This window comes from Drosophila montana, unplaced genomic scaffold, assembly GCF_035044405.1.
Source record: "Drosophila montana isolate Dmon_TW-CO22-7 unplaced genomic scaffold, ASM3504440v1 contig_402_1, whole genome shotgun sequence".
NCBI classification, from domain to species: domain Eukaryota; kingdom Metazoa; phylum Arthropoda; class Insecta; order Diptera; family Drosophilidae; genus Drosophila; species Drosophila montana.
The window spans coordinates 3,181,952-3,194,578 of NW_026998739.1; the positions used below are offsets into that span (position 1 = coordinate 3,181,952).

At 42.1% G+C, this 12,627-nt stretch overlaps 1 protein-coding gene and 1 long non-coding RNA gene across 7 annotated transcripts; one reads left to right on the forward strand and one right to left on the reverse strand.

Annotated features, from left to right (window-relative positions):
- Positions 1-1,238: 1,238 nt before the first annotated feature.
- Positions 1,239-12,181, forward strand: salm (spalt major). Of its 6 annotated transcripts, XM_064697455.1 has the most exons (5): positions 1,240-1,934; positions 7,152-8,240; positions 8,304-11,242; positions 11,357-11,437; positions 11,739-12,181. In XM_064697455.1, exons 1-5 carry the CDS (start codon positions 1,817-1,819, stop codon positions 11,766-11,768), a joined length of 4,257 nt encoding a protein of 1,418 aa, XP_064553525.1. In that variant the 5' UTR covers positions 1,240-1,816; the 3' UTR covers positions 11,769-12,181. The 6 variants fall into 6 exon arrangements, with proteins under 6 accessions (XP_064553522.1, XP_064553524.1, XP_064553525.1 ...); XM_064697452.1 differs by having other exon boundaries at positions 1,239-1,934; positions 7,152-11,242; positions 11,372-11,437; XM_064697454.1 differs by having other exon boundaries at positions 1,239-1,934; positions 7,152-11,242; positions 11,372-11,433.
- LOC135438901 (uncharacterized) lies at positions 3,993-5,011 on the reverse strand. Its single transcript, XR_010437956.1, has 2 exons — positions 4,583-5,011; positions 3,993-4,531 (listed from the first exon to the last, which is right to left on the reverse strand). It is a non-coding gene; the product is annotated as an uncharacterized LOC135438901 (long non-coding RNA).
- Positions 12,182-12,627: the final 446 nt, after the last annotated feature.

Genomic DNA, 12,627 nt, shown 5'->3' on the forward strand with positions numbered 1-12,627 from the left:
ACGAACGGTCCAATGAGTCGGGGGCGAACAATAGCAAAGAACCGAAAATCTTATAAAACCGAAATTAAAAAAGCAACAACAGAAACGGCGCTCATAACTGCGCGCGAGAAAGAGTCGCAGCGCGAGAGGTGGAAAGAGCTCGCGCAACAAATGGCCGAGGCGCAGGCGTGCGTGGAAGTGAGACGGCAGCTGTAAAAGGGCCGTACACTTATAAGCAGGGGATTCACAACCAGTTGCCGGGGCATATGAATTATGATAAATTATTAACCAAGAGAGTGCAAGTGCGAGAGAGAAGGCAGATCGTCAGACAGCGCACCCGAGAGCAGCCGAGTGTATGTATGTAGCTGTAAAAACGGCAAGAGAACGTTTACTACAAGCACAAAAACAATGGCGCAAAAGGTGAGCGAGCCCCAGAAGCGGAAGGAAGCAGTAGCAGGAGCAAGGAAAGCGCAGCCAAGGCGAGTACCAACACAAACTTCGCTGCTTTTTTGAGCGTCAGCCGCGGCGAGTCTCTTTTGGCCTGTGTGTGTGAGTGCCTCATAATTTTTCGAACAAGTTTCATAAATGTCCGTTCAGCAAACAGGTAAGCAGAAACACCAGAGACTGAGCATCCTTCGCTCGTGAGCGCGAGTGGGAGAGAGAGAGAGAGAGAGAGCGAGGGTAACAAGCTGAGTAGAGGTGAGAGGTTGATGGCAACAGTAACAGTAACAGCAGCCATAGCTTCCCATGGGTGCAAGTAAGACAACAAAAGGCTGACTGTCGAGCAAAATTTAATAAAAGTTATGATGAGAGGGAAACTACGTTTGTGTGTGTGTGTTGGAGAGGGTGTGTGCACGAGTGGGAGCGAGAGCGTCTATGTAGGAAAAATTATATGAAATGTGAGCGAGTGCGAGTCTGATATATATATAAGTGTGAGTGTGTGTGTGCTTAAGGTGGGTAGGTTGAATGAATGTCAGGATAAGCCAGTTGCCCATGTTGTTGTTGCTGTTGGTGGCAGCATAATAAAAATGTTGCACACACACACACACACACACGAACACATTCAACATACATAGGTAGAGCGCATGTAAAAATATTGATAGTAAACCGGTCGTGTCGTCGTCGCAGCCCGAAGCAACAACAGCAGAAACGACGACTACGGGCTGCGTTCGTGTAGCTGTGTGTATGTATGTATGTGTGCCTGAAAATATCTCAAAGATATTGTTTGTGTTTTGTGTCAGTGTTATTTTGACGCGCGTGCTGAACGTTCGTGCCGCAGAGAGAGCAGCGATTCCGCCACTGAGTTAACACCGACTATTATTCCCGTTTCTGCACAATTTTTAGCGAGTGCGCGTAAAATTTCAAAATTCCAATCAGATGGTGACAGTGTCCATAACAATATATATTAAAATCCCTGTCGTTACCTATACATGATCAATGTGATGAGTTTGAATTTAAAATGAAAGATAAAGTTATTTGCTATCGATAAGCGTTGCAAAGCCGACGGAAAAACACACTCGCGCAAACAATTGAAACGATCAATTTACCGACTCGAGGCTTACGGCTAATAACTTTTTTGCACAGTGCGACACGGAAAGGGACCATGGGTCGAGCTCTGAGCACATGACATTGTTAAATTTTCTTTGGCCAAGTGGCGCCGAAAAAAAAACGAACACAGACTTTCTTCATTCCCTAGCATTAGTAAATAACACATATAAATCTAAATAATGTTCGGTCTGTGCTAAAAGAGAAGAAAACAAAAAAAAAAACAGAGAATAGAACAAAACGAAAATTCTTCATTCTTGATAAAAATCACTTGCTAATCGTTTTGTGTGCAATGCGTAGTGACTTCAAGGATAATCACCAGGAGACCATAAATAAAATGATACAGTTTGGTACCGTTAAATATGGCATTGTCAAACAGCTGAAGGATCGCGCCAGAAGCGCAGAGAAAGGTAAGTTTCCCAAAGCTGGCGTGAGTGTGTTGTCTAGAATGAAAGCTCAAAATTTTGCGAATTTCAAGTAGATAAGCTGAGGCAATATAATTAAAGCTGTGTTTGATATTTAATATCGTAGCTAAATATGATACCCTACGCCAATAACTTGGTGTTCAATTCTATGTTTGTTCTTTGCTTTTCCAAATTTCGGGTGTTGCATTCCTTTTCAAGCAAACTTAAATCACACATTGCTGTTTTATGGACAGTTTGGGTTTTATATTTATATGGAAGTTATGTTTTTTATAGGATCAATAATATTAGTCAATTCATCAATTGAATTATTGGATTTGAATGAGCTACAATCACATAATCTAACAAGCTATAAATATAACACATGGGTTTTAAAATTAATTATTGGACGTAAACAAAAATATTCGTTAAATCATAAAAAAAAACATATAATAAGTATCATATAATACATTAGTGAGATATTAATTTGTGTCCAAGATATAGTCAAGGCGAACTGTTTGAATGCGTTTCGATTGGATTCATTTGTGGCGTATGTAAATGGCGAAGCTTTCAAAACAATTAAAGCAACGCACTATGATTTTAAAAGGCCCCCAAATTGCTCTCAAATCATTTTCGAGCTTTATGACGTACATGGGTATAAATAAATATGTGCATTTATACATGTGTACACCTAAATCATAGCGAGGAGCGACTCCAAATCGTCGTATTTAAATCGATACTTGATTTGTCATAAAAAATGAGCAGAGGTAGTAAAGGTGTATTCTTGAATAATCATGATAAATACAATACAAAACAAATAAAATACGGGGAAAGGAGGAAAATTAAAGATAGAGACGAAGAGAGGAGAGAGCGAGAGAAAGAGAAAGAGTTAGAGAAAGAGCGAGAGAGGAGGGAGAGAGAAAGGGAGAGAGAGAGAGAGAGAGAGAGAGTGTATGTGAGGGAAAAGTGACGGAGGCAAAGCGAAAAATATGCTGACAAAAGAAGGCTTTCAGGCACTTAAAACTTTTATCGGCTCCAAAAACTGGAAATACAAATTAAAATCTGTAGCCACAAAATGTTATATATAATTCATAAGAAAACTGATGCAGACTGCCGCATAAATTACATATATCGAAACACATATTTATTAATTTTAAACCTCCTGCACTTTTTTTTACATTATTACTCGCGACCCTCGCTATAAGAAAATCTGGTTTTAAGAGGCCCAAATCTAAATTACAGCTATTATTATATAACATAATTTTCTTTTGTCTCTTTGGTTGGGCAAAAATGACAAATTTGTTAATTATCAGAAACTGGCTCAGTTAATTGTTGTTCATTTCAAACTCAGACGTAAATTCTTTTTTGTGATACTAGTATGTCGACTTTCTACTCTATGTTATATAATATAACATTATGATAATTTAAATGAGATATTGATAGAAAAGCTAGCTAATAAATTATTGGAATTATTTATTTAGTATTTGGATAAGGTTAAGCTGATTTGTTTTATATATTTTTATTTTTACTCATTGTATATATTTTTAATGTATTACATTAAGAAACAATTAGGTTTTTTTTTTATAAGCGAGGACGTTCTAAAACGTTTAGTCAACTTTGCTTTTCGATAAACATAAATCCTAATTTTCATATTTGCAAATTGTTGCCTATTAGCTTTAAAAAAGCGGCAAGGTAAATTTGTATCTTTTGAGAGTTATCAATTATTTCTCCCGTATTTAGTTTACGTAGGTATACCTAATAAAAGCTGAAGCATTTCCGAAAGTTGTGCTGTTTGTTGTTGTTGCTACTGGGCATTAATAAATGTACACTCATTAGTGGTGGGATCATAAATTAGAGAAATATCGAAAAAATTGGAAGCAGAAAAATACATTTTAAGAAATCAGAAAAGAGATTAACATTTGAGCTAATTTCCATATGGTTTATATGGATTAAGTACATACACACATATATACATACATGCATATGTACTAGCTGTGTATATGAATTTCGTCGATATTTGTTGTTGTTTTGTTAGCACGAACGTAGAAGTCAATGTGCAAAACTTAATGACATTAATTATTTAATTATTTTTATTTATGCGACTTTTTGTGTTCGTCTGTGTAGCTTCTTATATTTTCAATTTGCGTAGCTTTAGGTTCCGTAGGCAAATTTTGTTGCATTAATTTCTGCCCTGATACTTTGTGTCTCGTTTTTGTTTTTCTTTCTTTTTCATTTACTTTACTTATGTATGCTTGAAATTCATATACATGAAATTCAATTTGCCCCGAGTGTCAATTAATGCGAATACCGTGAAATCTATATCGAAATCGGAATCGACAATGGACTTGGATATTATTAAATTATGCGACATGTCCGTTCTGTTTCTCCCCTGTTGTGTTGTTATTCTAGTTGTTTTGCATTTCCTACTTCGCTGCACAACATTTTTTGCCTTGACAAAAATGGAAAAGCATTGACTTGTTGGCTCGTTGTTAGACCCCCAACTATTCCCGGCTGATTTGCATACTGAATATGATGATGGGATAATTGAAACGCTCGTTGCCCGCCATCAATAGGTGTCCAGAGTCACATGTATGAACCAAAAAATTCTAAAAATAAGGCGTAACAGGAACTGAAAATAATAACAAAAAATAACTTACTCGAGTTGAACGTCATTTTTTGATATGTACTACACGTCATTTTGTTTAATAGTGCATATATCGACGGCTCTTTTTGCAAAAGTTGTTCTTTAATCTTAGGCTTAGCATGATTTTTTACTTCTAGCTGACATTACTAATGTGTGATTTAATAACTACATTGATGTATTCAGTGCGCTAAGAATTTTTTGCTGAAAGCTTACCATCTTAATAAAAGCTAAAAAAAAAAAATTTAATAGCCAAAATATTCGACACAGAATCAACCCATGGCTAGACTTTTTTGATGTAACTTCATTTTTGATGTGAATTAAATATTCAGAATTATAAATTATTGGAGACATAATTTATGTGATGTTCATGTTTGAGATAATCCTAAATTCTTCAAATAATGTCATAGGGACTGGTTTGATAGAAACTTATTTAAATGTTTGCCCCAATTGTATTATATCAGATTACTGACTTATACCAACTTGGAGCCTTGGAGCTTACAAAACTCAATTCAATTTATATCATGCAATTTAAGTTGACTTCGTCCGCACTTCTTTTGCTTCCTAACAAGAATAGGATAAATAATGTTTTCTGCTTTTCAGAACAATATTTTGGGTATTTTAAATATAATTCAAAAGCGATTTACAGTCAAAGGTTATAAGCACACATATGTGAAGGCCTTTCAGATCTGTCTGGGCGCTCATGTATAGATAAAATAAAAATATACACATCCAAAAATAAATATACACAAACATAAATATAGAAGCAATATAAAAGAAAAACAAAACAGAACAATTTGAATAGAAACCAAAGAATGCATTTGCCCAAAGGATGCATTTGACTAAAGCAAGAACTGAATGATAATAGGATCTGCGGAGTCGCTCTCAGTTTGTGATTTGTTGTTTTGACCAAGACAATAAACAAGATGTGTTTATTCTTATTGTAAATTTAGCAAATTTATTACCAATCGCAAAATGACTTAGCAATGTTCGATTGCTTGACAATTTTATGGGCATCATAATTCGAATTGCTGTTACTTTTTATAGCCGGTTGTCATGCCAACAAAGCGACCGACTCAAATTTTATGGCGCCCATTATACTTAATTTTAATTAATTAAAATAACATTCACTTATCAGTTATAATTATTATAATTTCGTTCAGAATTTTCGTTGAACCCGCTAAAAATTAAAAATCTTATTCAGCAAGTTAACAAGAGTCGACAATCGAATATCGAAATTTGCACGTTGCATTTGGCAGGCGGCAAATCAAATACAAACAAATACAAAGAAATCAAAGTACAAATACAAACACAAATTTCCAAATGAGGAACAACGTTGAGGTTTCGTCGTAATATTCGTTTTAAAAATAATTATTATATTAATGCGATCGATATGCAAATGGCTCCGATAGCCAGCCAAAACGTAGCTGCTTAAAGTATCAACAGCCTGTTGTCTGACGCTCTATCCGCGGCTCTGCATTTGTATACTTTATGTATAAAACTCGCTTGACTCGTTTTGATTTGTGCAGAAATATGCTTTATTATACTGGCGAGTGTATCTTAGCTGATCAGGCAAGGCAAGTGGGCTACGGATGGAGATTTATCTCGTTTGTTGGCCCTGCTTATCATAAATTATGCTTTATGGGCTCTGCGCATGCGAACCAATTTGGTCACTTTTTATATCCAATATAAGAAACATTTGTTTACCTGCCTTTCGTTAAGTTTGTGGACATTTTGTGGACATGTTCCGTCGGTCCAACAAATGTCAGCTGTTTTAGTTTTTTGTCGTTATTGATGAAAAAATCGCGGGCAGCAGGTGAGAATCAGCTAATCAACAATTGCTAATTGGGTTTCGAACAAACAGTGCTTTGACAAAGGGGGAGTGGGCTAACTGGTTAAGGCTGCCACAAGAAATGCAATTGCATTACCTGCTTCGACAGCAGCATAACACAGTAGCAGCAACTTCCACTACGGCAGCAACATAGCCGCATTGCAATGAACAATTGCCAGCGATTAAGTCATATATGCGGCAAGGCACTGGTCAGCAGCGGCAGCCGCTATGGGCAAGCGAAAAAGGGGGTGCGGGAGTCGTACCGGTACCCGGTACCAGGCCAGGCAGCAGCAGCTTGCTCCAGACAGTGCGTTCTCTATTTTGGTGGTTCCACAGTCAGACACAACAAGTTATTGTTGTTGTCATTGTCAAGTGTGCACATTGGAGCAAGCGTCTTCGAAATTTGGTTTATAAATTGAATATAAATCGAAAGGGACATATTACTTGAATTGACATAACAATCAATTCAATAGGAATATAAAATAAAAAAAAATAAATAAAAAAACAAACATATTAGCACATACGCCACGAACTGGACGCTTTTGCTATAGTTCAAGTACCTCCTACCGCCTGCCCTGGACAGCGTATGTATTTGTAAATATGAAGCTAAGATTTTGCATTGCAATTTCTTAATAGGATTTCGCTTTAAGTTGTCAACATTTTTTAAGTGTTTAATGACATTAAGTAAATCTCTGTGTTTTACAAACTGATTTCAGTTTCTAGGTTTTTAATTTTGTTTTCTTTTTTTTGGCAGACATAGCAAGTGATCAGGAAGATAATGGCGCCTGCTCGCCTCTGACAACCGCGACGGCTAGCGCCAGTCCGTGTCCCAGCCGCAGTCCACAGCAGCACAGCGAGGACGAAAGGGAGCCAGTACAAGTGTCAGAAAAGGAGTTGGTACTAGAAGAGAGTGCCCAGTCCGAATCAGAGATTGAGAAAGTGCAGCAAATAGAGAATAATGCCGATGAAACAATCGCGGATCACAATCATAATAACAACAACAACAACAAATTGGTCATGACAAAAGCACCAGTCGAACACGAGGTCGAGCAGAACGCGAATTTAAACGCTTCTATGCCGAATTCACCCACAGCCGCGACTTCGTCAATGGAGGAGGCGACTTCCCAGGCTATATCCCCTAAAAAGGAGTTGGACGTGGATGTTGAAATGCAGGATGAGGGCACGCCGCGTGGCAAGAACTCGACTACGCCACCAGTCACCGATGCAGTGATTGCTGGCGCAGCAGCACAGCAATTTGGCGCCACACCTGTCACTCTGGAAGCCATACAAAACATGCAGATGGCCATTGCACAGTTTGCGGCAAAGACAATTGCGAATGGCGCATCTGGAACGGACAATGAGGCAGCCATGAAGCAGCTGGCCTTCTTGCAGCAGACGCTCTTCAATTTACAACAGCAGCAGCTTTTCCAGATTCAGCTTATTCAGCAATTACAATCGCAGCTGGCTCTTAACCAGGCTAAGCAAAACGAAGACGAAGCCGACGAGGAACTTGAGCCGGAGGAACGTGAGGATGGCGAAACGGATACCTACGAAGAGGAGGAGCGCATCGCAGACATGGAGCTGCGTCAAAAGGCCGAGGCACGTATGGCCGAGTCCAAGGCGCGTCAGCATCTCATAAATGCTGGTGTGCCTTTACGCGAACGCTCCAGATCCATCTCACCAGCGGCCACATCGCATTCGACTTCGTCGCTAAAGCGCAAACGCGAAGAAGATGCCAGTGCCAAGTCGTCCGGCGCTAGTGCTAAGATATTCGGTGAGCAGGAGAGCTCACAGGATGCCCTGAACAAGCTTAAAGAGATGGAGAATATGCCGCTGCCCTTTGGTGCGGATTTGTCGTCTAGCATCATTACCAATCATGACGATTTACCAGAGCCTAATTCCTTAGATTTGCTGCAAAAGCGCACCCAGGAGGTGCTCGATTCTGCCTCCCAAGGGATCCTGGCCAATAACATGGCCGATGATTTCGCTTTTGGTGACAAGTCCGGCGACGGCAAGGGTCGTAATGAGCCCTTCTTTAAACACCGCTGCAGGTACTGCGGAAAGGTATTTGGCTCTGACTCTGCACTACAAATTCATATACGATCCCATACGGGTGAGCGACCCTTTAAATGTAACGTCTGCGGGAGCCGATTTACCACTAAAGGCAACCTTAAGGTGCATTTTCAGAGGCATGCACAAAAGTTCCCGCATGTGCCCATGAATGCAACGCCTATACCGGAGCACATGGACAAGTTTCATCCACCGCTGCTGGATCAAATGTCTCCCGACAGTTCGCCAACGCAGTCACCAGCCCCAGCGACTGGTCTGCCGCCGCCATCAACATCCACGCTAACACATATGCAGCCGTCGATGTCCTTTGCCTCGAGTCCTGCGTTCCCTGGACTGCAGGGCATATACCGCCCACCTATGGAGCTGCTTAAGTCACTAGGTGCTACTGCAGGCAGTACCGCCGGCTTGCCGCATCCCTTCTTCCCCCAGATGCCGGGGTTGGGTGCGGCACTAAAGCACACGCACGATCAGGGTCAGGACATGCCCACGGATTTGCGAAAGTCCTCGGGTCCCAGCTCCCCCCACGAGGAGGAAGACAACATTGCAGCGGCTAGGTTGCCCGTTAAATCAGAGCTAATGGAAGAGGAGAAGTCGGAGCACACGATGGAAGCAGCGACAGCTGAAAGCGCCGAATTGGAGCCACTGCCGCTTGAGGTGCGGATTAAGGAGGAGCGCATCGATGAAGATCAGATACAGTTGCAGGAGAGAGTGCAAAAGCCGGAGGCGCCTAACCGGCGTACACCTACGCCCTCATCCTCAACAGTGCCTCATACGCCGCCACTCATGCAGCGGCAAAATCACCACGTTCACTCCCACTCCAGTGTTATGCCCGCCTATCCGCCTGTGGTGCAGCCAATCCAACCACCAGCAATCATGCATGCGCAGTGCTCACCTGGATCGCAGACTCATTTGGATCATTTGCCGACTCCTGGACAACTCCCGCCCACGATGCCCCAACGAGAAGACTTCTTTGCGGAGCGCTTCCCCCTTAATTTCGCTTCAAAGACGGACGACCATTCGCCCATACGTTCGCCCGCTGGCCATGCGCATGCTCACATTCCGCGTTCACCCTTTTTCAATCCAATCAAACATGAGATGGCCGCCTTGCTGCCGCGTCCCCATAGCAATGACAACTCGTGGGAGAATTTTATTGAGGTGTCGAACACCTCGGAGACAATGAAGCTCAAAGAGCTTATGAAGAACAAGAAGATCAGCGATCCCAATCAGTGCGTTGTCTGCGATCGCGTCCTCTCCTGCAAGAGCGCTCTCCAAATGCACTACCGTACCCACACGGGCGAGCGACCTTTTAAGTGTCGAATTTGTGGCCGAGCCTTCACGACCAAGGGCAATCTGAAAACTCACATGGCTGTGCACAAGATTCGACCGCCCATGCGTAACTTTCATCAGTGTCCGGTTTGCCACAAGAAGTACTCAAACGCGCTTGTCCTGCAACAGCACATACGTCTGCACACGGGCGAGCCAACCGACCTGACACCCGAGCAAATACAGGCCGCCGAAATTCGTGATCCGCCGCCGTCAATGATGCCTGGCCACTTTATAAATCCTTTCGCAGCGGCTGCGTTTCACTTTGGTGCCATTCCTGGCGGCGGTCCTGGTGGTCCGCCTGGAGCTTCTGGCCTGCCCGGTGGTCCACACAATGGCACTTTGGGCTCGGAGTCATCGCAGGGAGACCTGGATGATAATATGGACTGTGGCGATGGAGATGACTTCGACGATATCTCCTCGGAGCATTTGTCAAATAGTAACGATCCTGCGGGCGATGAGCGACCGCGTTCCAGTGATGATTTTAAGTCGCTCCTGTTCGAGCAGAAGCTGCGCATTGATCCAACCGGTGTAGTCAACATTAACAGTCATCAGCGTCCGCACTCTGCCGCGAGCAATGCTAATTCGATTGGTTCTGCTTCGGCGTCACCCTCAGCTCCGACCAGCCCAAGCTCGCAGCCCAAACCCAGCTGCTCACCCGTTCGCTCCGTGTCAGAGACTTCACAGGGAGCTCTCGACTTGACGCCACGCGCTCTTCCTCCGCCGCTGGCCTCCTCAAGCTCGCGCTCACCGCTGCCACCACCTATTGAGCGTAAGGAGAAGACCATTAGCCCGCTTAGTCAGCAGCCTTCGGTGCGTAGTCCCAATGGTCCCGCTTCGCTGCTTTCTTCGCAGTTGCCACCATCGGTGGGCATTGATTGCCTTCCTCCTGGTCTACAGCATCATTTGCAGCAACAGCATCAGCACCTTATGCAGCAACAAGCGGCTGTGGCCGCCGCAGCAGCCGCCCAGCACCATCATCATCAGATGCAGCAACATGCGGCCGCACTGCACCAACATCAGGAACACCTCCGTCGCGAGGCGCAGGAAGTTCAGCAGAAAGCGGCTGCAGCTGCCGCCGCAGCAGCCGCTGCCCAGCGCCAGGAATCCCCACAGCCGCCACCTCGGTCCGGCGAATCGTCAGTCGGCCCGCCTGCCCAGCCCAATCCGCTGATTTCTGCGCGACCGCCCTTCGGCATGTTCCCCAATCTACCAATATTTCCGCCAGCCACCACACAAAACATGTGCAATGCCATGAATCAAATCGCGCAATCCGTGATGCCAGCGGCACCATTTAATCCGTTGGCGCTAAGTGGAGTGCGGGGCAGCACCACTTGCGGCATCTGTTACAAGACATTCCCCTGTCATTCGGCGCTTGAGATTCACTACAGGAGCCACACCAAAGAGCGGCCCTTTAAGTGCAACATCTGCGATCGCGGCTTTACAACTAAGGTATGTATAAGAGAGAATATTCGTGGACATATATATACATATATTATATTAAATGCTTAGATGAAAACCTAACGCCTTCTTTCTGCTCTCTCTCTCTTTTTAATTCTGTTGCAGGGTAACCTCAAGCAGCATATGCTGACACACAAAATTCGCGACATGGAGCAAGAGACCTTTAGAAATCGTGCTGTAAAGTATGTAAGTCTTCCAAAATCACACCATACCAAAACACAAAACTATCATTATTTTCAAAATCGGACCATTCGACAGCTAGATTATTTATAAAAGTTTTGTTTTAGTTGCCAATCAGACATTAATTAAAAGCTAAACTTATTTTCATAAATACTTTCTTATCCTACAACTATTTTCCTTGCCCAGATAGTGAACTCTTTACTTTAAATTTAAACTCTACAAATATAAAAAAGTTTAACATCCTATTCAACTGCACATATCACCTATATTAATACAGTTCTTGTCTTGTTTGATCCTTCTATTATAGATGAATGAGTGGAGCGATGATCGTGAATAAGTTAATTAGTTATCGATAGTACGATCAAGAACAATCCAAATATTAGCCATTGGCCGTGACAATAGACTCTCGCAACAATATGATCTCATGCTGTGTTGTGAAGCGCGGGTTCAGGCAAAGAGTGGATAAGCAAAGACGACTGCAAAGTGTGAACGCTGAAATAAGTGAACACTGAAAGCAAGAAGGAAGAAAGGAGAACCGAATACTGCTCTGAAATCCTCACAAGGTAGTTCAAGAGAAAAAGTACGAAGCCCCATAAAAACAGCTTTGCACATACGCGTATACAAAAAAAAATTGTTTTTATAAATTGTTGCCCACAAAAATATTTGATTCTTTTTTTAAGTTGCTAACAATAAACCCGGGGCAGAAATTAAGACAGGCAATGCCTGCTCGCCTGTGATTTCTTTTCATGATTTCTCCAATGATTTCTTTCATAAACAATTTTTTATGATCCAAAAGCTAAAGAAATCATTGAAAACAGCAACACAAACTAAACTGGCATGAAACGTATCCAAAGATGCATCAAAAGCAATGTTCCAGTTTAACACAGGCCCTAGAAACGGCGCTGGATTGCTTTGAAATGAGACTGATAGCGTTTCAGGCTGACACCCTAATGTATAGTATGATATTCGCCACAAAATCAGAATCAGAAGAAAAATTGAAATTTAAGTTGACAACAGCTGAAATTTAAGGCGTAGGAAAATCAAAATTCGAATTTAAAGTACATTTAAGGTAATGATAATCTAAAACTAAATAATATATATATATATATATATCGTATAGTGTATATACATTTGCATAATGTATATGATACCTTAGTCCACAAATATTACAAACTATATTTAAAATGTGCAATAAT